This window comes from Stegostoma tigrinum, chromosome 20 (assembly GCF_030684315.1).
Source record: "Stegostoma tigrinum isolate sSteTig4 chromosome 20, sSteTig4.hap1, whole genome shotgun sequence".
NCBI lineage: Eukaryota > Metazoa > Chordata > Chondrichthyes > Orectolobiformes > Stegostomatidae > Stegostoma > Stegostoma tigrinum.
Window position 1 is genome coordinate 8213583 of NC_081373.1, and position 22867 is coordinate 8236449.

At 41.9% G+C, this 22867-nt stretch overlaps 1 protein-coding gene across 4 annotated transcripts in view; it reads left to right on the plus strand.

The window, feature by feature from the left end:
- Positions 1–10954: 10954 nt before the first annotated feature.
- The window catches only part of LOC125462011 (metal transporter CNNM2-like), a 202860-nt gene continuing 190947 nt past the window's right edge, over positions 10955–22867 (plus strand). For all 4 annotated transcript variants that reach the window (XM_048551476.2, XM_048551477.2, XM_059652974.1 and 1 more), the window contains exon 1: positions 10955–12944. In XM_048551476.2, the coding sequence (XP_048407433.1) occupies positions 11528–12944 (1417 nt within the window). In that variant the 5' untranslated portion in view covers positions 10955–11527. The remainder of the gene's footprint in view (positions 12945–22867) is intronic.

A 22867-nucleotide genomic window follows, 5' to 3' on the forward strand; every position in this document is an offset into this window, starting at 1 on the left:
GTTACTTTACACTTAGAGACCTGGTTCCTCACCTTGCCAGAGGATGATCTGCTTCTGGGTGTAAAATATCACGCCACTTGGGGCATTTCCTGAATGTGTCTGTGAATACTTCCATGGCACCTAGTTATCACACTATGCATTGGCACAAGAATGCTGATGTATATTGTGTCTTTTTGAGAAGGTTAGTTTGTCCCGATTTAAATCCGATATGGATAGATAATATCACCTTGTTTGCCACATCAGTTATGCAGATTTTCCAACATTCTCAAGATCTTTTTGTGGAGACGCAGTTCCCACACAACATTTCTACTGCAGTCACCATGCATCCTATTTGCAGAATCGTAAAATCCCTAGAATGTGGAAAGACACCGTTCAGCCCATTGAGTCTTTACCAACCCTCCTAAAAGCATCCCACTCTGTCACTGTAATCCTGCATTTACTATGGCCAATCCACCTAACCTGCACATCTCTAGACACTACGGACAACTTACCATGGTCAATCTACCTAACCTGCACATCTTCAGATTATGAGAGGAAATCAGAGCACCTGGAGGAAACTTACGCAGCTCATAGATAATGTGCAAACTCCACACAGCCACTGAAGGCTGGAATCAAACCTGGATCCCTGGCACTGTGAGGCAGCAATTCTAACCACTGAGCCACAGTCCTGCCCTTTGTAATAACTTATTCCTCCCTCTTCCAATGTTTTCCCTTTTTCCACTCTCCTCTCCTGAGAGTACTTGCCTATATAGGTGAAGCAGCAAGGATCAGAGAGACCTTGGTGTGCATGTGCACAGGTGCTTTAATGTAGCAAGGCAGGTGGATAGAGGGGTAAGCTGGAATGTGGGATACTTGCCTTCATTACCTTAGGCAGAGAATTTAAGAGCAAGGAGGTGGCATTGGAATTACGTAAAATTTTGGTCAGGCCACAACTAGAGTATTTTGTGCTGTTCTGGACTCACATTATATGTAAGATGTGACAGTACTGGGAAGGGTACAGAGGATATTTGCCAGGATGTTGACTGAGCAGGAGAGTTTTAGCTATGAAGAATGTTTAGAGAGATTGTTGTGGTATTTCTTGGAGCAGAGGAGACTGAAGGGGACATGACTGAGATGTATAAAATGGTGAGGGGCATAGATGGGGCATTCAGGAAGGAACATTTTCCCCTGTTGGAGGGGTCAATGACCAGGGGGCATAGATGTAAGGTAAGGGGCAGGAGGTTTACAGGGAATGTGAGGAAAGACAATTTGACTAAAATGATGACGGGATGGCCGCGTAGGAACCTTTATAACATTTAAGAAATACTTAGGCCACAATAACAAGGCATAAAAGTACTATGGGTGAAGTGCTGAGAAATGGGACTAGATTGTTGTGTGTTTTTTTCAACCAGCACAGACTCGATGAGCCAAAGATCCTTTTTCTGTGTTTTGGATCTCTATGGCTCTATGGTTTCATGGCACCAGTCTTCACCTGATAACCTGCTCAAGTACTATAGGATTGTAGAAAAAAGTAGGTCATTCAGCCTAGCAAGTTTGTCTTGTCATTGAATTTGATCAAAGCTGTTAACATCACTTCCTTACCTTGGTTCTATATCCTTCATTCTCTTGCGAAAGAGAAAAAAAAGTCTATCAATCTCAATGAAATAACTTCACAGAGGCTGGCTTTGCATCACCAATCCAACCTTTATTTACATGCTTGGAGCCCTTGACACTGATCCAGCTCCCTCAACGCCAGCTCACAGAGTGTCGGCACCTCTCACACTCCTAAATAAAAACCGAACGAAATGCGAATGCTGTAAATCAGGAACCAATTCTGAGGAAGAGTCACCGGACCTGAAATGTTAACTGTGATTTTTTTCTTCACAGCTGCTGCCAGACCTGCTGGGCTTTTCCAGAAACTTTATTCTTGTCTCTGACACTTCTGTTTGTAGCTGTCAGCCAGGGCTCCCTGATTGGATCAGATTTTAACAGTCCCAATCAGGGAACTCGCATTCTAGGAGGTGCACCAGGCTCGTTACAATCATTACACCCAGGTTGAAATTTTCAATTGACAGTCCTCTCCCCAACCATCTCGGCCTCATCAGCTGTTTCTGGGGAAGAGAGAGTTACAGATTTTGACTACTCTTTGTGTGGAAAATGCTTCCTGAACAGACTGGCTCCAGCGTTAGTCCCTCGTTCTGGACACCTCTGTGATAAGAAATATTTTCACTCCATCTGACTATGAAATCCTTCAATAATCTTAAGCACCTTTATTGTCATCTGTCCATTTCTCATTTGTAAACTTGTTTGGTGAGTTTGACAGCTTTACTAAACCACAGAGCGTCCTATCCAGCATACACAGAGTTAAAACATGATGGATATACAGCACAGAAAAGTTCAGTGCATAACCAAAGGGGTTGGGGAGTGCCCCTGATTTGTAGGAGTGTCTAGAACCAGCGAACATAATCTCACAGTAAGGGATCACCCAATTAAAACAGAAGTTTCTTCTCCCAGATGCTGCTGAATCTGTGGAATCCTTTACCGCAGAAGGCTCCTGAGGTTGGGTCATTAAATATATTCAAGGCTGATTTTTAATCAATAAAGGAAAATCAAGGATTATGGTGAAATGGCAGCAAAGCAGAGTTGAGGATGATCAGATGTGCCATTTTGTCATCGAGTTTTCAAGCGAGTCGATGGGCTGAATGGCCTCTGTTGCCTCTTATGTCTTAAATTCTTATTGTTGAATTTTAAGGAGCTGCATAAAGTAGGAGAGGCAGGTGGAGATGTTGAGGATGATGACTGAGGTTCAGTACATACAGGGGAGGGGCATTGAGTGGATACTTACTTGAGCACAAACAATGAGATAGTTATGGACACAGGTGTAGAGTGGAGTCAGGGGACATGTCCCTGTAGTGTTTCACTTTAATCTACTCCAACTAAATACTAGGTATTCATTCACCCATCAGCCCTGTGATCCCTGATTTTAATTGTACCCTGTCCGCAAAAATGTCTAATTCTCAACCCAGTGTACAAATCATTCCATTTCTTTACCCTCTCCTGATCTATGTAGTCTCCTCTAGTCATACCACCCTCTGAATACTCTGCACTCTGCTAATTCCATTCTCCCTCACATTATTAATTCCACCATTGACTGTCAGGACTTCAGCTGCTTGGATTTCCTCTCTAAATCTCTCCCACTCCCTCTCCCACTTTTAAGCTGCTTCTTAAAAGCTACCTCTCAGATCCAGTTCTAGTATTCTTTGTTTTAGCGAAGAATCATTTTATCTTGTTTGATAGCATACTGTTGGAGGACTTTGGGATGCAGGTTAGAGGTGCTTCAGTAATGCAAGCTGCCATTTTCTTCTATGCTGGGTTTCTGTGCGCTGTAACTCAGCTGTACAGTAGTTAAGCTGCAGAGAAAATAAATGGATCATTCGTTGTTCATATAGGAACAGCATTGTTCCTGAGCTGTACAGACGGGAGCACATCAGGGTTGATCTGTGCTGTATTAGGTAGTCTCAGACCTGATACATTTAGGGTATAACAGTAGGCTCAGTACTACAAAGCTAGGGAGTTGGAAATACCAACACAAGTTCCTATTCCTGGGAAAATGGTCGTGGCCTCTCAATATTCTATTGTCTCATACACCCATGTGCTCACATGTTAATCAGATGCAAATTTTTTTATTCATTCAAAAGACGAGGGCAACACTGGCTAAGCCGAACATTTGTTACCCATATTGCTGCGAGTCTTGATTTAGATGTAGACCACATGTTGCCTTCCCTAAAGGAGATTAGTGAACCAGATGGGTTTTTCAGACAATCGACAATGGGGTTTCATGGTCATCATTAGATTCAATACCAGATTTTTATTGAATTCAAATTCCACATTGTGCTGTGGTGGGGATTCATTCACATGCCCCTAGAACATTACCTGGGTATCTGGGTAAACAGTTCAGCCTTATTACCACTAGGCTGTCACCTCCCCAGTTGTATTTCTCATTCAAAAATTTGGTCCTAGTTTCCAAAAGCATGTAAATCTTCACAACGCCTGTTCTACAAAATGACTCCCAGCCCTATAAACCCTGCAAGAATCTGTCATGTTCCAAACTCTGATCTGTTGTCTTACTCTCGTTTCTTTTGGTCTTCTACTTTCCTTCAACTGCCTGGGTCCTAGAGGCGGAACACCCTCCCTCAGTTATACTTCTCAAAGTGAAGTGTGAGACCAGAGCCTGTGTTTACTTGGAATAGATGTAACTCAGAGTGAAACATGATAGGTATATGTCTCCCAACTCCTCTCTATGTCTGTGTCCATAAGTGTCACTTTATACGTGCTAAAGTAACAGTCCAATCAATGCCCTCCTCCTGCACGTACTTAACTTCAATTGATACAAATAGCAGTCCCACACCCTCCTCCTCTCTTCTTCCTGAAGCTGCTCCTTTAAATTCACCACTTTGATTCAGCCATTGTCTTGTTTTGGTTCTGCTTCATTTTTTTTTGTCTGAGTACGTTCCTGCGAATTGCCTTGGGATGTTGCCCGATGTAAAAATGTTATATAAATACAAATCTGTGTTGTTGTTCATCAATGTGGAAAAGAGCACAGATGTGGATGTTTGTTATTTTGACTCTCAGATGCTAACCTCGCTAACATGGTTCAGCCAAGGCATTCCAACGAGGCATCCGAGCCCACAGGACCTCCATCAGCACAAATCAAGAGAGGATGTGAGAACATTTGGAAACAAAACTAAAACTACAGAATGCAAAAACAATGCTGTTTGTTTTACAAAACCTCTCACAATGTCTCCTGTATTTTGATGCCTACCTCATGAAAAGATTTGCCTACGTTACTGCAGCGATTGTGTTCTTGGTTTAAAGACACCTCACTAATGGTTTAGTAACTGTCTGAGAATCAAAAGTGGAGGAACACTAAGAGTACATCAATTCATTTGAACCTCTTCAATTCAGTGAGCTAGGGATCTGAAGCTTGTTTGGAAACCCTCAATGTTGACGTGTCTTGGCCTTCTGCTGTAATGACTGGAATAGAACCAACATTCAGGGAGATTCTTGGACTTGATACCACTAGTTTTAGGAAAGGACATTCTTTTTAGACACAATGATAAACCATAAGAAGATCGCATCAACAGTTAAAATTCGGTATGGGATTATGCATTCTCAGTATTGCTTTGATATCACTTCAAAATGGGCAGGTACAAAAAGTGTGTACTCTGCCTTCAAAGTAGGAAGTTATAGGTTCATATTCCTGTCTTGGGCTTGATTGCAGTGATGATCCAGTTGAACATTGCTTATGTATTAAGATTAGGACATTTGGTGGCTTGGAAAAGAATCATAGAATTCATCAGTGCAGAAAGAGGCGATTCAGCCCATCGATTCTGCACCAACCTCTGAAGACCATCCCATCCTATCCCCATAATCCTGTATTTACCATGGCTCACCTACATAGTCTGTACATCCCTTAACACTAGGGGGAAATTTAGCATGGCCAATCTACCGATACATCTTTGCACTGTTGGAGGAAACCGGACCACCCAAAAGAAACCCACGCAGACCTGGGAGAATGGGCAAGTTCCACACAAGCGTACATTAACCCAAAGCTGGAATTGAAACAAAAACAGAAATTTCTGGAAAAGCTCTGCAGGTCTGGCAGCAGCTGTGGAGAGAAATCAGAATTAACATTTCAGGACAAGTGACCCTTCCTCAGGACTGGCTGGAATTGAACCAAGGTCCCTAGTATGGAGAGACAGAAGTGCATCATTACACTGCCCTGGGCTGGCTTGAGCCTGCATGCCATTTGATCTTACTGTGACTGATCAAATTGTCACCTCTACACTTGGGCAATTTTCAAAATGACATTTTTGGATGCCAGATAAAATCAAGGTGCTTTTTACCTTCTCAGGTGCTTGTGAAAGATCAAATATTTTGAACAGATGGACAAGGAGTGGGAGTAGATGATGTAGCTCCTGGAGTCTGCTCTGCCATTTAATAAGATCGTGACTGATTTGATTTTAACCTCAAATCCACATTCCTGCCTACCCCAAATAACCTTCCACCGCTTCTGCAGCCCTCTGAGGTAAAGGGTTCTTCAGATTCACTGTCCTCTAAGGGAAGAAATTCCTCCTGGTCTCTGTCTTAAAAGGGTGACCCCGTATTCTGAGATTATGCCCTCTGGGCCAAGGCTCTTCCACAAGGGGAAACATGTAGCCTGTCAAATCCCATAAGAATCTTATACGTTTCAATATGAATCTGTTTCAATCCCATTCTTCTAAACTCCAATGAGTACAGTACTGAAGCTCTCCTCATAAATCCCTCCCCATCTGGGATCAGCCAACTGAATCTTCTCTGGACAGCCTCCAATGCCAGTATACCTTTCCTGAGGTAAGGGTCCCAAAACTGACTCGTGCTTTGTAGTTTTAGCAAGATATACTTTTAAACTCCATTCCTTTTGAAAGAAAGGCTAGCATTAAATTTTCCTTCCCTATCACCCATTGTATCACTGTGCTAGCTTTTTGTGGCTTGTGCATGAAGACTCCCAAATCCTTGTTTCCTTCTGCAGTCTTTCTCCATTTAAATAATGTTCAACTCTTCTACAGATCATCTATTGTGCCAACATGCCTCAGACAAGAACACATTACAGAATACTGTTGTGAGAGCTTCTTGTGCACAATTTGATTAGTGCATTTCTACATTACAGAAGTGACCACAATTCAAAAATATTTGATTGGCTGTCAAATACTGTGGTCACAAATGGAACCACATAAATGCAAGTCCTTTGCTTCATGGATTCTCTGATGCCATGCAACTTTAACCTGCTGACTGCACATTGTGCTCACCAGATATTAATCCTTTGGAGAATCATTCCTTTGGTTTTCATGTCCACCATTCTGGAAGAATGTAACTTGCGGTTAACTCATGGGAGACATACATGCCATGATTAATATTCATAAGATTATTAAATCTGAATGGATTTAGGGCCAGTCATATCACTTTAGATGTATGACAAATGGTTTTCTAATTATAATGTATGTGTGTTAAGCCTATAAAACCTAGAAATATATTTTTTTAACAAAAACATACTAAATTTAGCAAGTACATTCTATGGTTTTCTTTGCAGCGCTAACAAAATGCAGTTCAGTATTACAACAAGTGAAGAAGTATGGATTGAACTGGCATTGTAGAGGCTAGAAGACCAGCTGGACCCATAAGCCTACCTGTGGAATTTTGTTTTTATTACAGCAGGTGGATACAGCTTTGCATAACAGTAATTTATCATTTGATCTATACCTTTTAATATGTTGCTAGGCATTGCGATTTGCTCACTGCAGTTTCCTCGGTTTTGTATCTGATCAGAATGCTCTGTCATTGTCCTATACAATGCTTATAATCTCCTTTTTAAAATGTATATTTGTGGGGCTGCTGAAAAGGTTTATTTTCATTATCCCTTTCTAATTTTCCCAGGAAAGAAATCTGGGTCTTCTGTCTGGACAACTCTTAGGATGAGGTGTTAGGTGTGGAATTCTAGGTCAGATATAAAAAGATGTATGAAATTCTTATCAGAGATGATTTTGCTGAAAAATATATTTTCTGAATTACATATTATTAATCTATACAATTTATTTAAAACAGAAGTCAACACTCAAATTCAATTTGAGTTTCTTGACATACAAATGAGTTTTGAAAAAATGTGTATGTAAATAAGTTTAAATAAAAAATGACAAGTTAATAAAAATGTGAATGTGAGGTTTATAATATTCATTAAAAAACAAATAAAAAATATAAATGCAATGGTGCTGATATTCATGAAAAGCAAACACCAATTTGAAAAGAATGTGAACTGAAGAAGTTTAAAAGATTTGTTGAAAAACAAATGACCATTTAGAAGTCACATGCCACCAGGTTACAGTCTAACAGGTTTAATTGAAATCACAAGGTTTTGGAGCACAGTCCCTTCGTCAGGTGCAGGGAGGGAGGAGAGCACACAGGCACAGAGTTTATAGGCTGACAGATCAAAAGATTAGATTACTGGGGTGAGTGGTGTGTAAGAACACTACAACTACATGCTGATCCAACCAAAGAACACACCTGACAAGTCAACAGACTGATCAAGACTTTTGATCCTGACCTTCAGAGCATCCTGTGCATTTCTTGCACAGGAGACTTCTACAGCCTTCTGAAGATACACAAAGCCAACACACTTGAACATCCCATTGTATGAGGCAATGGGACCTTGTGAGAGAACCTCTCTGGCTATGTTGAGGGCATCCTGAATCCCATTGTACAAGGAACCCCAGCTTCTGTCACGACACTACAGATTTCTTATAGAAACACAGCAGCCACAGGCTAGTTGAACCAGGAACAATCCTCGTCACAATGGACATTTCGGAACTCTACACCAGCATCCCTCACAATGATGGCAACATTGCAACAGCCTCAACACCGCTGACTGCCAATTTCCAGATGCCAACTTTCAACTCATTTGCTTCAACGTTGACCACAATGTCTTCACCTTTGGCAACCAGTTCTTCATCCAGACACATGGAGCAGCCATGGCGCCCAGATTTGCACCCCAATATGCCAGCATTTTGTGCACAAGTCTGAGCAAGGCTTCATTGCTGTGCAGGACCTCCGACCAAAGCTATACACCAAATACGTTGACGATATTTTCCTCCTTTGGACACATGGTGAGGAATCACTGAAACAACATAACCACTGCATAGTGATGTCAACAAGTTTCACCACACCATTAGACTTGCCATGGCCTACTCTTCAGAATCAGTCACATTCTTGGACACATGCATCTCCATCAAGGATGGACACCTCGGTACCTCACTCTACCACGTTCCTATGGATAACCTTACAGTGCTGCACTTCTCTAGCTTTCACCCTAAATATATTAAAGAAGCCATTCCCGACAGACAAGCCCTGCACATGCACAGGATCTGCTCAGATGAGGAGGAATGCGATGGACATCTAAAGGTTTTGAAGGACACCCTCATAAGAACAGAATATGCTGCTCAACTCATTGATCGCCAGTTCCGACATGCTACAGTGAAAAGCCGCAATGACCTCCTCAGCAGACAAATACAGGATACGACCAATGAGGTATCCTTTGTCATCCAGTAATTCCCTGGAACATGTCATTAATAATGATGATCATCTCATCAAGATCATCCCCATGCCTTCAAACAACCGCCAAGCCTTAAACAGGCCATTGTTTGCAGCAAACTACCTAGCCTTCAGGACAACATTGACCAGAACATTGCACAACCCTGCCATGGCACTCTCTGCAAGACATGTCAGATCATTGATAGGGACACTACCATCACACATTGGAATACCGCCCACCATGTACATGGCACATACTCATGTGACTCAGCCAATGTTGTCTATCTCATATGTTGCAGACAAGGATGCCCAGAGGCACGGTACATTGGTGAGACCATGCAAATGCTATGACAATGGACGAATGGACACCATGCAACAATCGCCAGACAGGGGTGTTAACTCCCAGTGGGGGAACACTTCGGTCAAGGACATTCAGCCTCCGATCTTTGGGTAACTGTCCTCCAAAGCAGACTTTGATGTATACAACCACGCAGAATTGCTAAGCAGAAACTGATAGACAAGTTCCATACAGATGAAGACATTCTCAACTGTAATCTTGGGTTCATGTCACACTACATGTGACCTGACCATACTGTTCTGAACCTGTAAAATCTTCCTTACTGTCCTGTTTGACAGCATCACCTTGATAATTTTTTAAATGATCTCTCTACATTAATTAGATTGTACAATTTTGAATTACTTATTACTTTGGTTAGACCCTGGGCATGTGAGTCTTATATCACTTATGTTATTCCAGCACCACCTTATTTTTAATTTTTTGTAATTATCTCTCTGCCTCACTTAATTATAGGTCAGCCTTTTGCTGGTTATTTCACTGTTGACGCTTGACTCACTGTCTAACACTCTTGGTCACCTGCAGAGACTTATTTTCTGACACTGCACTCACAAAAGTTCTATGATCTTTTGAATTCTCTGCCCTTGATCTCTCTGCCTATAAACTCTGTGTCCGTTTGCTCTTTCTCCCACTGCACCTGACGAAGGGGTGCTCTGAAAGCTTGTGATTTCAGATAAACCTGTTGGACTATAGCCTGGCGTTGTATGACTTCTGACTTTGTCCACCCCAGTCCAACACAGGCTCCTCCACATCATTTTTAAAAAGTTAAAGTGCAGTTTACAAACTTCATTAAAAATATAATTTGAAAAGGAACTTTAACAGGAAGGAGGTTGCAACATCATTAAAAACAAACTACAGTTTTAAAAAGAATGAACGTAAAAACGTTAAGACGTGAATGTGAAGAGCTGTACAATCGTTATTTTAAAATTCGATCAGATTTAGTAGTTTGACTCATTCCATTAGCATCTTCATGTGAAAGCCTCAGATAAAACAAAGAATCGCGGACTTCGGAGTGCTGAAACAAACGCAGAAATTGTTGCAGGAACACAGCAGGTCAGGAGTCATCTACGGAGAGAGAGAAAACAGAGTGAATGTTTCAAGTTCAATGACCCTCCTTCAGAAAGTGAAAGCCTGAGATTTGCTCTGACTTGTCTTGACAGGTACACACACGTGCGCAATTGACACCCTGTGACAACTACAAGTTGACTTTTGATACAAAACTAGAGCATGACGCCTGCGCGTCCCGACACTCTCCATTGGCGATCTCCGCACGCTCCAGCCTCTCAGATTGGACACCCGGTAACATCACGTGCCATCTGAGGGCCACTCGGAATGTAGCATGGGCGGGCCGCTCCCCCAAATCGGACCTGCCCTCCCACGTGGGCCCGCGCCGCTCACAGGGGACTATCCCCTCCCTATGTCCCCACCCATGCCTCTCTCCCTATTTATTTCAGAACCCTGTCCCCATCCCCCTTTTCTGATGAAGGGTCTAGGCCCGAAACATCAGCTTTTGTGCTCCTGAGATGCTGCTGGGCCTGCTGTGTTCATCCAGCCTCACATTTTATTATCTTGGAATCTCCAGCATCTGCAGTTCCCATTATCTCTGACCACAGGGGACAGCCTGTCGTCTTGTGCCCCGCCCCCAACGGTGTGGATTGGTCGAGGTTCACACCACCTGTCACGCCCATCCACCACCTCTGCGGCCTCTGAATGGAGAGGCCAGCGTGTCAAGCAGGGAGATGCATCCAATGGGGGAGAGGAAGGTGGGTGGGGGGGCGTGGACCGTTGGCTGGGGCTCGCGCCGGCGTTCGCTCGCAGTTTGAAAGCTTGAAGGGAGCGAGCGGGAGCTGAGGAGGAATAGGAGAACGTTGTGACTGGTTTTCGATAAAAATAATCATAAAAACTCTATTATGTCCGCTCAAAATGGAACAGAATGTGCAGGAAGGGGAATAAAAGACACTTAATATAACTGTTCGGTTTCCCCTCCCTTTTGCTGCTTTTATAAAATAATTATATTTTTTTCCCCTGAGGGGATAAGGGAGGGAGGGAACAGCCTCCATTTCCATTACAAACATGGCGGCCTGCAGCAGCGGCCGGCTCGGCTTCTTCACCCTGCCCGCCTTCAGCGTTTGCTGCTGCTGCCTCGTCCTCCTGCTCTTGTCGAGCCTGAGCGGGCGGGCGGCCGCCTCCGACGAGGGCGACACGGTCATCATCGGCCTGAGGCTGGAGGACACGGACGAGGTGACGGGCATGGGGGGCGGCGTGCTGCGGGTCAGCGAGCGGACGCGGGTCCGGCTGCGGCTGTACGGCCAGCGAATCGACAACAGCACCTGGAGCCGCATCGGCTTCACGGAGCACCGGCGGACGGCCGACGACGCGGCCGGCTTCGACCCGTGCGGGGTGCGCACCTCGGACATCGTGGTGCTGCCGGGCGTCGCGGTGAGCCGCCGCAGCACCGGCGTCATCGAGATGGACGTGAAGCCGCTTCGCAAGACGGAGAAGAGCAAAGCCTACTACCTGTGCACGGCGGCCCGGGCTCCGGAACCGGGCTCGGGGCAAGCCGACTGGCTGTACCACGACACCGAGGACACCATGGTGGTGGTGGTGGAGGAGAGGAAGTTCCTGTTGCCCTTCTGGCTGCAGGTCATCTTCATTTCGGTGCTGCTCTGCCTGTCGGGCATGTTCAGCGGCTTGAACCTGGGGCTGATGGCGCTGGACCCCATGGAGCTGCGGATCGTGCAGAACTGCGGCACCGAGAAGGAGAAGAACTACGCCAAGCGCATCGAGCCGGTCCGCCGCCAGGGTAACTACCTGCTCTGCTCGCTGCTGCTTGGCAACGTGCTGGTCAACACCACGCTGACCATCCTGCTGGACGACATCGCCGGCTCCGGGGTGGTGGCCGTGGCTGTCTCCACCATCGGCATCGTCATCTTCGGCGAGATCGTCCCGCAGGCCATCTGCTCCCGCCACGGCCTGGCGGTCGGCGCCAACACCATCGTGCTGACCAAGTTCTTCATGCTGCTCACCTTCCCGGCCTCTTACCCGGTCAGCCGCCTGCTGGATGTCATCCTGGGCCAAGAGATCGGCACCGTCTACAACCGCGAGAAGCTGCTGGAGATGCTGCGGGTCACCGACCCTTACAACGACCTGGTCAAGGAGGAGCTCAACATCATCCAGGGCGCCCTGGAGCTCCGGACTAAAACGGTGGAGGACGTGATGACCCCGTTGCGAGATTGCTTCATGATCACCGGCGACGCGATCCTGGATTTCAACACCATGTCCGAGGTCATGGAGAGCGGATACACCAGGATCCCCGTGTACGAAGGCGAGCGGTCAAACATCGTTGACCTACTTTTCGTGAAGGACTTGGCATTTGTGGACCCCGACGACTGCACCCCTCTGAAAACCATCACCAAATTTTACAACCACCCCTTGCATTTTGTTTTCAACGACACGAAGCTGGATGCGATGCTGGAGGAGTTTAAAAAAGGTGGGAGAATGTTGATTATGTTTCTGTTTTTCACCCTTGGTGGTCAGGCTACGTACCTCAGTTCTTTTTGCATGAGTTTGTGTTGTCAACCTATAGCAGCGCAACTCTAACCGAAAACACGTTCTACACATCTTAAAACAGTTAGTGTAAAAGCGGTTACCACCTATATATATTTATGTTCACCTGTAAATGTTTCGTTGACACTCTCACTTTCTCCCAACGTACAGCCAACCGCTGGCATAAGATTCATTAGGTAGCCTACCTCTAACATCTTTTCTATTCTCCCCGACTTCCAACATCTTGAACTACAGTTAAGTTTCGACAGTGTAAACCATTCAGTTTCTCTTCGTTGGCGGGACAGGGTGTGGGGGCAAGAGCTGAATCTTAAGTTATGATATTTTTGTAAACCATAAATAAGTCTTACTGTTAAATATAATGTGTACTCAACACTGTTCATAATATTTAATAAACTTGTCTGCTATTCATGAGACTTTAAGATGTGTAGCTACGTAAAATTTGATAACCCAGTGCTTGTCTGATTGTGTACAAGATTGTAAGGACTCTACTTGAGATTCTTTCTGGCTGTTGCCATGCCATTGGTTTGCCAACATTTTAAAGACTTTGCATTCCAATACATGTAAATATAAATATAATGTGGTGAGACAATGGTGTCAGTTTTTTATTCAACATCTAGTTGTGTTCTTGGTACAACATTTTGTTAAACCTACTAAAAATTAGTTTAGCAAATGTTTTTAAGAAAATAGTTGTTTGGTCTTAAATTTGGTGTTCTGTACCAAAAAATACTTATAGATGATGGATGTGTCTGGCAGGATTGATTTTCTTACTGACTGTAATCTATATGCTATGTGGAAAAGTCCATGTGACTTGCCTCGTACGCATGAAAATGGAATTTAAAGCACACAGTGTCAGAATACATAGTGCTTTCAGGCAGCAGTATAGTGACTGAAATTTCTAAATTGTGATTTCTAGAATTTTTATTTACCATTGCTTGGGGCTTATTTTTGCCATATCTCTGATAATGGGAATTTTTGATATGTTAGGCTGCTGTGTGATGACATGACCAGTGGAGTCAGGTGGTGTAGAAGTAAAAGAGCAGGATTTAACATTGCTCCCCAGCTTGCAGAGGTGGAGAAATTGCCTTGTGAAGTCAGTACAAATATGTGCATTAGAAAGTAAAGAACATATCACCCAGTTAGCTTCGTTTGTTCTTTTATGACTAACACTTTCATTCACATCTTTAATTGAGAATTAGTTGCTTTAAGTATTAACCCAAGATGTATTCCGAACAAAACATCACTGTTGTTCAAAGAATCAGCTTCCAGTTTTATTCATGTGCCCCAAAAAATGCAGTTTTGCAACATTCTTTGACTGATATTGCATAAATGTTGATGTAATTGGTGAAGTTTAACCCATTTCTTTAAAATGATTTCAATATGTTTGAGGTTTACTACAAAGTGATACAATTGACTTTTTTTTCCGTCTTTCCAACTATATTTTAAGGCACCTTTGATTTGTATAAAGCTTTGAGCCATAATGTTCATCTCTGTGCCTGAAAATCCTTATATTTTGAAATGCTTTGAATGCGAGTCAGTGAATAACAGCATGCATTGACCGGTCAGGATTTTTCCTTGCTGTGGCCAAGAATGGGGCAATGGGGTTTGCATTTACAGAGCATACGGTTTCTAATAAAGTTTTTGGCTTTGGGACGTTTGGAACTCTGCTTATTGATTCCAAACTAGCAAGGGCTGGATACATTTTGTGGAGCGAACAGGTAAACTGTTCACTTAAGAATAGTTAGTGCTTCACTAGCTTCAGATGGAGATTGGTTTTTACCAAGTTAAGCAGAAGCAGGTAACGTGAGGGGACATCGTCCTGGATCCTGAACTCACAAGTACTCTACTACCAGTAAGAGTTACTTTGGTGTGACCAACTTCAATGCTTGCTTTACCTTGTCTTGACCCAGGAATTAGCTCATTAATGGGAACAATCTGTCTAGATTCCATAAGCTGCTATTATATATTTATTTGCTTACTTTGACATTATTGATTTGAAAATGGTTCTGTGTGCTGAAAGTATAGTAGATCCTTGGAAGTAGAATGGCAGCTGAAGTTCTTGTTATTTAGTTTGTGAATTGTCGACCAGCTGAAAAGAACTGAGCAGGCACGGATACGCCTTTGCCAGTTCGTTGCAGCATCTTTTTTGTATAGGCAGTGATTTAGAGAGCAATTCCAGAAGCTTATAGTTGTGCCACAGCAGACTGAAATTCAGGACTGTAATTAATGAGAATCAATCTTCAGACCATTGGGCATAAAATACATTGATGTTTCCTTTATTTTGTTGGATAATCTGATTTTATGTCTGAGACACTGGTACAACTTCATAACCTCGTCAGAAGTTCTGTTGAAAAATATTTTCATAGGCAGAGATTCCCTGCATTTGCTCTATCCTTAAGGTTCTAAGTTAAGCTGTGACAGCATACCTTTCTGTTGGGTTTTCCCTACCCAAAGTTTTTAGTAATTAGTAAAGGGTTTTCATCTTTATATTACAGATTTGCACAATAACTGGACATGCATGGTAGATTCAGTTCTGCTTATATGTTAGATGAGAGGATAATGAAATTTATTGTCGAACAGTAGGCTTGTATTTGGCTATTTGGAGTCTATCGTTACTGTGAAATATAATGGGTAAAGACAATGGAGCAGATTTTGGGCCCTCACCAGGTGAATATTTGGATGGTACATCTTAAGCCTTATGGTATTGCAATGAAAATGCTGATCAGGAACAGTGCTTTGCTTCTGTCATCACTGTGGCTGCAGTAATTCTCTTAGGTGTCTCCTGCAGAGTGCCTCCTGTGCCATTTTTCACATGAATCTGTGTCCTTGGACTGATTTGATATTTAGCAGGAGATATCCAGCTTGATCTTTCTAGTGTAATTAATTACCCAATTGCAGAAGGCCCTACCAGATATTCTCTTTAATTTTGTTGAGCTGGCAGGCGCAGAAATACTGTACCATGCCCTGTAGAAATATTGTGGCGGGTAACGTTGCCATGCTTTGCTGCTGCTCTGCTAACCATGTCATGTTAGCCTCTTGCTGTTTGAACAGGTGGCAGGCCTGTGCCTGTACTCTGCCTTTATAAGTCAGAATTTACCTCCATGTTAATAAAATGTGAGGCTGGATGAACACAGCAGGCCAAGCAGCATCTCAGGAGCACAAAAGCTGACGTTTCGGGCCTAGACCCTTCATCAGAGAGGGGGATGGGGAGTTACCTCCATGTGTTTTGTTTAAGCAACACTAGTTCAAGAAGCAGCAATGTTCTGTGATTGCTGAAGAGGGCAATAGTGAGTTTGGTCACATAATATAATATCATCTGTATTGAATAATTCAATTTGTATCCCTTTGGGTTGTGCTCTGAATATGCACATCTATTGCTACATAAGGTTTAAATTAAGTCCAAGAAAGGAAATGAATAAGCATTTTTTGGCCAGATTAGGAGACTGGTAGAGGCATATCTAATGGTTTTTGCGGAGGAAGGATGTAAAATGTATTTTGCTCCATTGTATGTATGTCCATAAGCTTAGAAAAGAAAGAAACTAAGATTTATATACCTTTCTTCTTCACCCATCCTAGCTAGCCCGAAAATGCTTTATGGTCTATGAAGTACTGAAGTTTAAGGTCCCAGACAGTGTTAAAAGATGAATTACTATTTAAGACTTAGTTTATTATAAAAATGTTGGCTACAATGATGGGCAGAGCTTTCTTGCTATTTTTTGGATAGTGCTGTAGAATTATTTGTATCTGTCAGAGAATCAAGAATGCCACTCAGTTTAATGTCTTTTTGACAATTTGGAACCATGGCAATGCCACATGAACTTGTTCCTGTAGTGAAGTTAGAGTTTAGATTATGTGCTCAGGTCTCTAGCGTGGTGCTTCATTTCATGGCTTGGAGGGAAGAGTGCAGCTTGGTGTTGTTTGAGAGGGAGAGGTACGAATTCTATCTCGTCAATGTAGGGTTTAGAATTTGAATGTTTGTAATGATGCACAGCTTTAAGTTATTGTTTGATAATTACTTCTGAAATCATTATTTGAAAGCGAATTTCTGAATACAACTTGCACCTCAAGATTTTCATTAATTTTTTTTGCAGCTTCAGGGCAGGAGTTTTGTCTTTAAAGTACTAACTTCAAATTGCATATCTCTTGTTCTTATTTTATTTGTCAAAATTATTGTTAATGGAGTGATTCTGTTGCTTTTGTAGGAGCTATGTAACTGTAAACTTCAGTAATGAAGCTTGTTCTTTCATTACATCTTTTAGCAAATCACAGCCTAACTATGCACTTTGAATATTCCTAATTTCTTTGTATTTTATCTTGACTGAGTGGGAATTCCTGACAATATAGCACCCTTTGAATTAAGTTTCTTCCATTAGTTATTCTTTTAATTAAAATTTGTCTTCCAATCCTATTTTGAAATTATACTCTTGACAAGTCCTATTATTGTGGTTGGTTCGCTTGCTCAGCTGGATCATTTTCCGCGGACGTTTCATTATCTTGCTGGGTAACATCATCGGTGCAGCCACACACACCGACCAAGTACTGAATTTCAACAGCAACCACCCTGACACACACAAACAAAGTTGCGTGAGAACATTATTTAAACAGGCAACAATATACTGCAGCAACACCGAACTACGCTAAAAAGATGAAGAGTACCTCTTCCAAGGCTTCAAAGTTAAAGGATACCTGAAAAACTGGGTCGGAAGATGCCTATGACGCAAACAACATCAGAAAGATACATTACGTCCCAACAAACTCATCACATTACCTTACATCAAGAACACATCTGAACTGACCACAAGACTCCTATTATTACTAGGCATCAGAGTAGCACACAAACCCACATCAACCGTAGTCCAACTGCTAATCTGAACCAAAGACTCACTCCCCACAATGGACAGTGCCAATGTCATTTACAAGCTTCCCTGCCAAGACTGTGATAAACATTACATTGGACAGACAGGGACAAAATTAACCACAAAAGTACATGAACATTAACTGGCAACAAAAAGACACAATCAATGCTCACTCATCTCCATCCACATGGATAAGGAAAACCACCAATTGATATTGTCCCAATCCAGGATCCTGGGACAGGCAAAGCAGAGACAAGAATGGGAATCTCTAGAGGCCTGGTTCTCCACTAAGAAAGCCATCAATAAACATACAAAGCTAGACCCCCATATACACTCCATTGCAAAGGAAAACCAGAAGTGAGGTAATCCAGCACAATGGACCCTAGAGTTCAAATACCAGGGGGAAGAAAACAATAGCTCTTCATCAGAGATAACAATGCGTGGAGCTGGATGAGCACAGCAGGCCAAGCAGCATCTTTAGAGCACAAAAAGTGACGTTTCAGGCCTGAAAGGGTCTAGGCCCGAAATGTCAGCTTTTGTGCTCCTAAGATGCTGCTTGGCCTGCTGTGTTCATCCAGCTCCACGCATTGTTATCTCGGATTCTCCAGGATCTGCAGTTCCCATTAGCTCTTCATCAGAGGCAACATTGATGTTACCCAGCAGGGTAATGAAATGTCTGTGGAACAATGAACCAGCTCAGTGAACCAACCGACCGCAACATCCACAACCTGAGCCACAAATCCACTCTTAAAACCTTGAGTCCTATTATATCAGAAACTTTTGTGTACCTTGAAGTTTCTTGTGAACTTTTTTATACTTGAACTTCACAATCCTTACTTGTAGTTCACCCTTTTTGTACTTGGTGCCATTTTTGGTGTACTTCAATACACAAAGCATCTTATTTTATAATGTCATAGAAATGACAGTATTCTCAGGATGGCCTGATGAATATATTATGAAGCTAATAGACATATTTTTGATATTAATTTTGGACGGCACTCAAAAGTAGTGGTACAAAAATTGTAATCCTTTAAGTTGCAATTCTCCACTTCAAATCACTGTCTCCCAAATAAAGCCATACAGGATGGAAACGGACCCTTTGATCCAACGCACCCTTGCGCTCCAGACATCCCAATTTGACCTAATTGCATTTGTCACCATTTGGCCCATCTCCTTCTAAACCCTGCCTGTTTGTGTACCCATCCGATGTGTATTAATTATTATAATTGTTCCTACCTCCACCACTTTCTGTGGTAGTACATTTCCAAGCTACTGTTTCGAGTTCTTTTTAAATCTTTCCCGTCTCATTTTAAAATGTAAGGCCTCTCATTTTGGATTCCCCACCTAGGAGAATGATCTTGGCTATTCACCCTATTCATGCACCTTATGATTTTATAAACCTCCACATGGCTGCCCCTCAGCCTCCACTCCAGGGGGGTAAAAAAAAGCCCCAGCCTATTCGGGTTGTTTTTGTAACTGAAGCCGTCCAGACTTGGAAACATCCTTGTAAATCTTTTCTGCATCCTCTCAAGTTTAGCAATATCCTTCCTATAGAGGGGCAACCAGAATTGTACACTGTATTCCAGATATCTTTGGACTTATGGGAGGTAAGCAGAGCATCTGGTAGAAACCCACGTAGTCATGGGGAGAATGTACAAACAGAGACTGTCACCCAAAGGCTGGATTTGAACCTAGGTCCCTGGCGCTGTGAGACAGCAGTGCTAACCATTGTGCCTCTCTGCTGCCCAGGCCGTACGTACACTGTTCTTGAGGTTGCTTACTGCTTATCTCTAACTAAGATTCTTTTATTTATATCTGTATTGAGTAGGTTATCAAATACAGTTCTCTAATTTAGCATGCAGGACCTATCACTTCACATGCTAATTCTAGACTGGTATCTTCTTGCTAACTGAAGTCATATGACTATTTACATCATGATGTCAGTAAGTGTTATTAAATCTCCTGAGTTTGTAACCCTTAACATCTGTTACCAAAAAAATCAATTGTTTCAGTTTAGGTATTTTCAATTGACACCCATCTTTAGCAGATTTTTATTTTGTTGAATAAGGAGAAAGAGTTCCAAATTTCTACAACTTACTTGTGTGAAAAAAGTGTTTCCTTGGAAAAGTGGGCTCTAATTTTCAGATTATAATCTCCTTGGTTTAAATTACTTCAATATAAGATTGAAATTAAAACAAGCCTTTTATTTTGGCATCCACTTTCCTTTTGTGCTGTATTATTATAACTCGGATGTTGGCATCACTGAACTGTCCCGTGATTATTTGTTCATGGGTCAGTAGGCTGTTCACCTGTAGGGGAATCATATTGAATTTTTCTCCAAGTTAAGTGAGCGTTGTATTCCATTGAGTGGCACTTCGTAAATCTGCATGTTACTAAAAATATCATGACTTCTCTGGAGTGGAAAATAGAGACAAGTTGCTTGGGCAAAGGATAGGGCTAGACTTGAATTGTATCAAGGTATGTTTCTTGGCTTGGCAGTTTCTTTCCTGTGTGGAACCTATGAGGTGGAATGGTGAGCATCTACCTTGAGAAATCCGTTCATTGGCATTACAGCCATTCACTTTGCATCAGCTAAAACTATTAAACAGTTTGTTAAACTAGCAATTGAACAATAATTGCTTCCCCAGCTGTACAAATTAAAGTTGAAAATCTGTTTTGTCTAAATTTTTTCCATTACTTTTTTTTTCTCCCACAGGTGTTTTGGTCAGAATATTTGCTTAGAGTGGAAAAAATGGCCAAATCAGTTTCTAACTTCACTTGCTAAAAGCAAAACTGGACACTGTTTTCCATCTACACCTCCTTCGCAGTATATCCAGAGCCCTAAGGCCATTTACTGCTTCTGTTGCCATTTCAACTCAAGCCAGATATTGAACCGAACTACTCCTGCTTCGTTGTATAGTTCAACATCACTTTAGTGCATTTATATATTAAAATTTGGGATGGTGTGTTATAAAAGTTTACAGGTACACTAGATTAGCAAAGTCTTTAGAATTAAAGTTTTCATCTAGTTTAGATAAATGTGATTTGCTGAAAGTCCCAAATGGGATAAGGTTCAATTGAATCACTTGAATATTTTGTTTGTATTTGCACAAGAGTGCAAATTTAGAATTTCCCTTTGAGAAGTAATAATAGCTAGTGCCGCATTTACTATGGCAACGAAAAAAATTGTTGATCCTGAAGGGACAACTTTTATCCAGATTTGCACATGTTAGTACACCACTAAGTGCCTGCTGCATTTGACCCCTTTACATTTGAATTGGAAATATATACAACTCTCTCCAATTACGTTTGAGAGTAGGATGATCAGTACTAATTTTTACCCTTGTAAAGTAGAGGAGGAATACAAAACTAAGACAGGTAATATCATTAAACTTTGTTAGATTGATTCTAAAGTTTAGCATTTCTTAAACTAAATTTCTGATATAATCACAGAGCTTTGAAGTGAGAAGTTGCTTCAGTGTCTGGTAATAAGTTGCAGGTGCTTGAAATTTGATGAATTGAGTAGTTGAAGACTAAGTCAGCAGAGAAAATAAAGGTTAACATAGACTCTTTTATGCTTGCATTTGTAATGCTTAGGATAGGTCCCTAATTCAAAAAGTAAACAAAGCCTGGTAGTTATCTGTCAATGATCATTAATTGTTGCAGTATCCATGGCAACACTTCTATCAATCATCTGTCCTGAAATTTTTTTTTCAGTGAATTGGTATTCTTGTGAATCATCCTGATAAGTGCAAAATGAAAAGCTTCAACAAAATATCATTTCTTATCAATGCCCATGTTTTGTACTACCAATTGACTAAATGTTACAAAGTATGTTGAGAAATAGCAGTTTTGTGATTATTGCGGAATGGTGCTGCTTTTGTCAGACTTGCAGTAATTTACTTAGTTCTTTACTGAAAGAAGGTTTTGGTATTCAAATGTCATGACAAAGTCAGTCCACAAAACGAAAGCTTGATCTATTTGTCCTGAAAGTAGTCAGGAACAACGCAGTAGAAGCTGAGAGGCCATGGAGTGAAGGAAGGAATGTGGCAACAGGTAGAGCCAAGTGTGATTAGAAGCACAGTCGTTGTCTATGAATGATATAACCAAGGGTGGGGTAAATAGGAGATCCTTCATTGATACATTGGTGGTGGCATTGCTATCGAGCCAGTCATCTTAAAGGTTGGCAACCACATTCTGATTTCATATGTCTTCTCTGTTGAGCGTGAGATGAGAATAATAGTTGCTTAGCCTTCAATACATGGTCTCTATGTATTCTTATTCACAGGTAGAGGAGGACAAATGATAGATTATTAGAATCATGAGTGACCCGTTTGGGGTGATTCTTGAATGCATTTGGTGGAGTTACTTACTCTGCCACCTGATGAATGAGAATAGAGCCAAGTGAGTTTCATATCACCAAGCTGAAGAGAGATGAGGTATTGGAGGATAATAAGATTTGTTTTTTTCCCCCAAGGTGAGGATAGATGGCTTTTATTGGAATTGTTTCACTGCTAGGAAGAGGTGGAAACCTGACCGGATTCGAACGAGGACTGTAGGAGGGATAACAATGTTGGGAAGTGACAAGTTAAGGACTGCTAAAACAAAAGTAAGGTTAATGTTGGGATGGAAGATGGAAAAGAATAAACAGGATTAAGCATGAGTCTTTCAAAGAATGCTTAATGGCTTTGAATTTAATATTGCGGATCACAACAATAAAGTTGACGATGCTCATAAAATGACTCGATTTTTCTGGCATCATGAATTGTGTTTTTGAACTTACTCAGTGTGTGGGTCAATGTACGCCCTGCCTGACTCGAGACATGCTATACTGTCATTATTAGTTAATCTGCTGTTTTCACCTAACAACTGTATGCTTTATTTATCATGTATCTGGGCACAAAGGATTGCGCAGTTGACACAGGTGTGTTGTGAAGTTATACAGGAGTTTATCAGGCTCATAGCTTGAAAACCATTTGATTTTAATATGTTG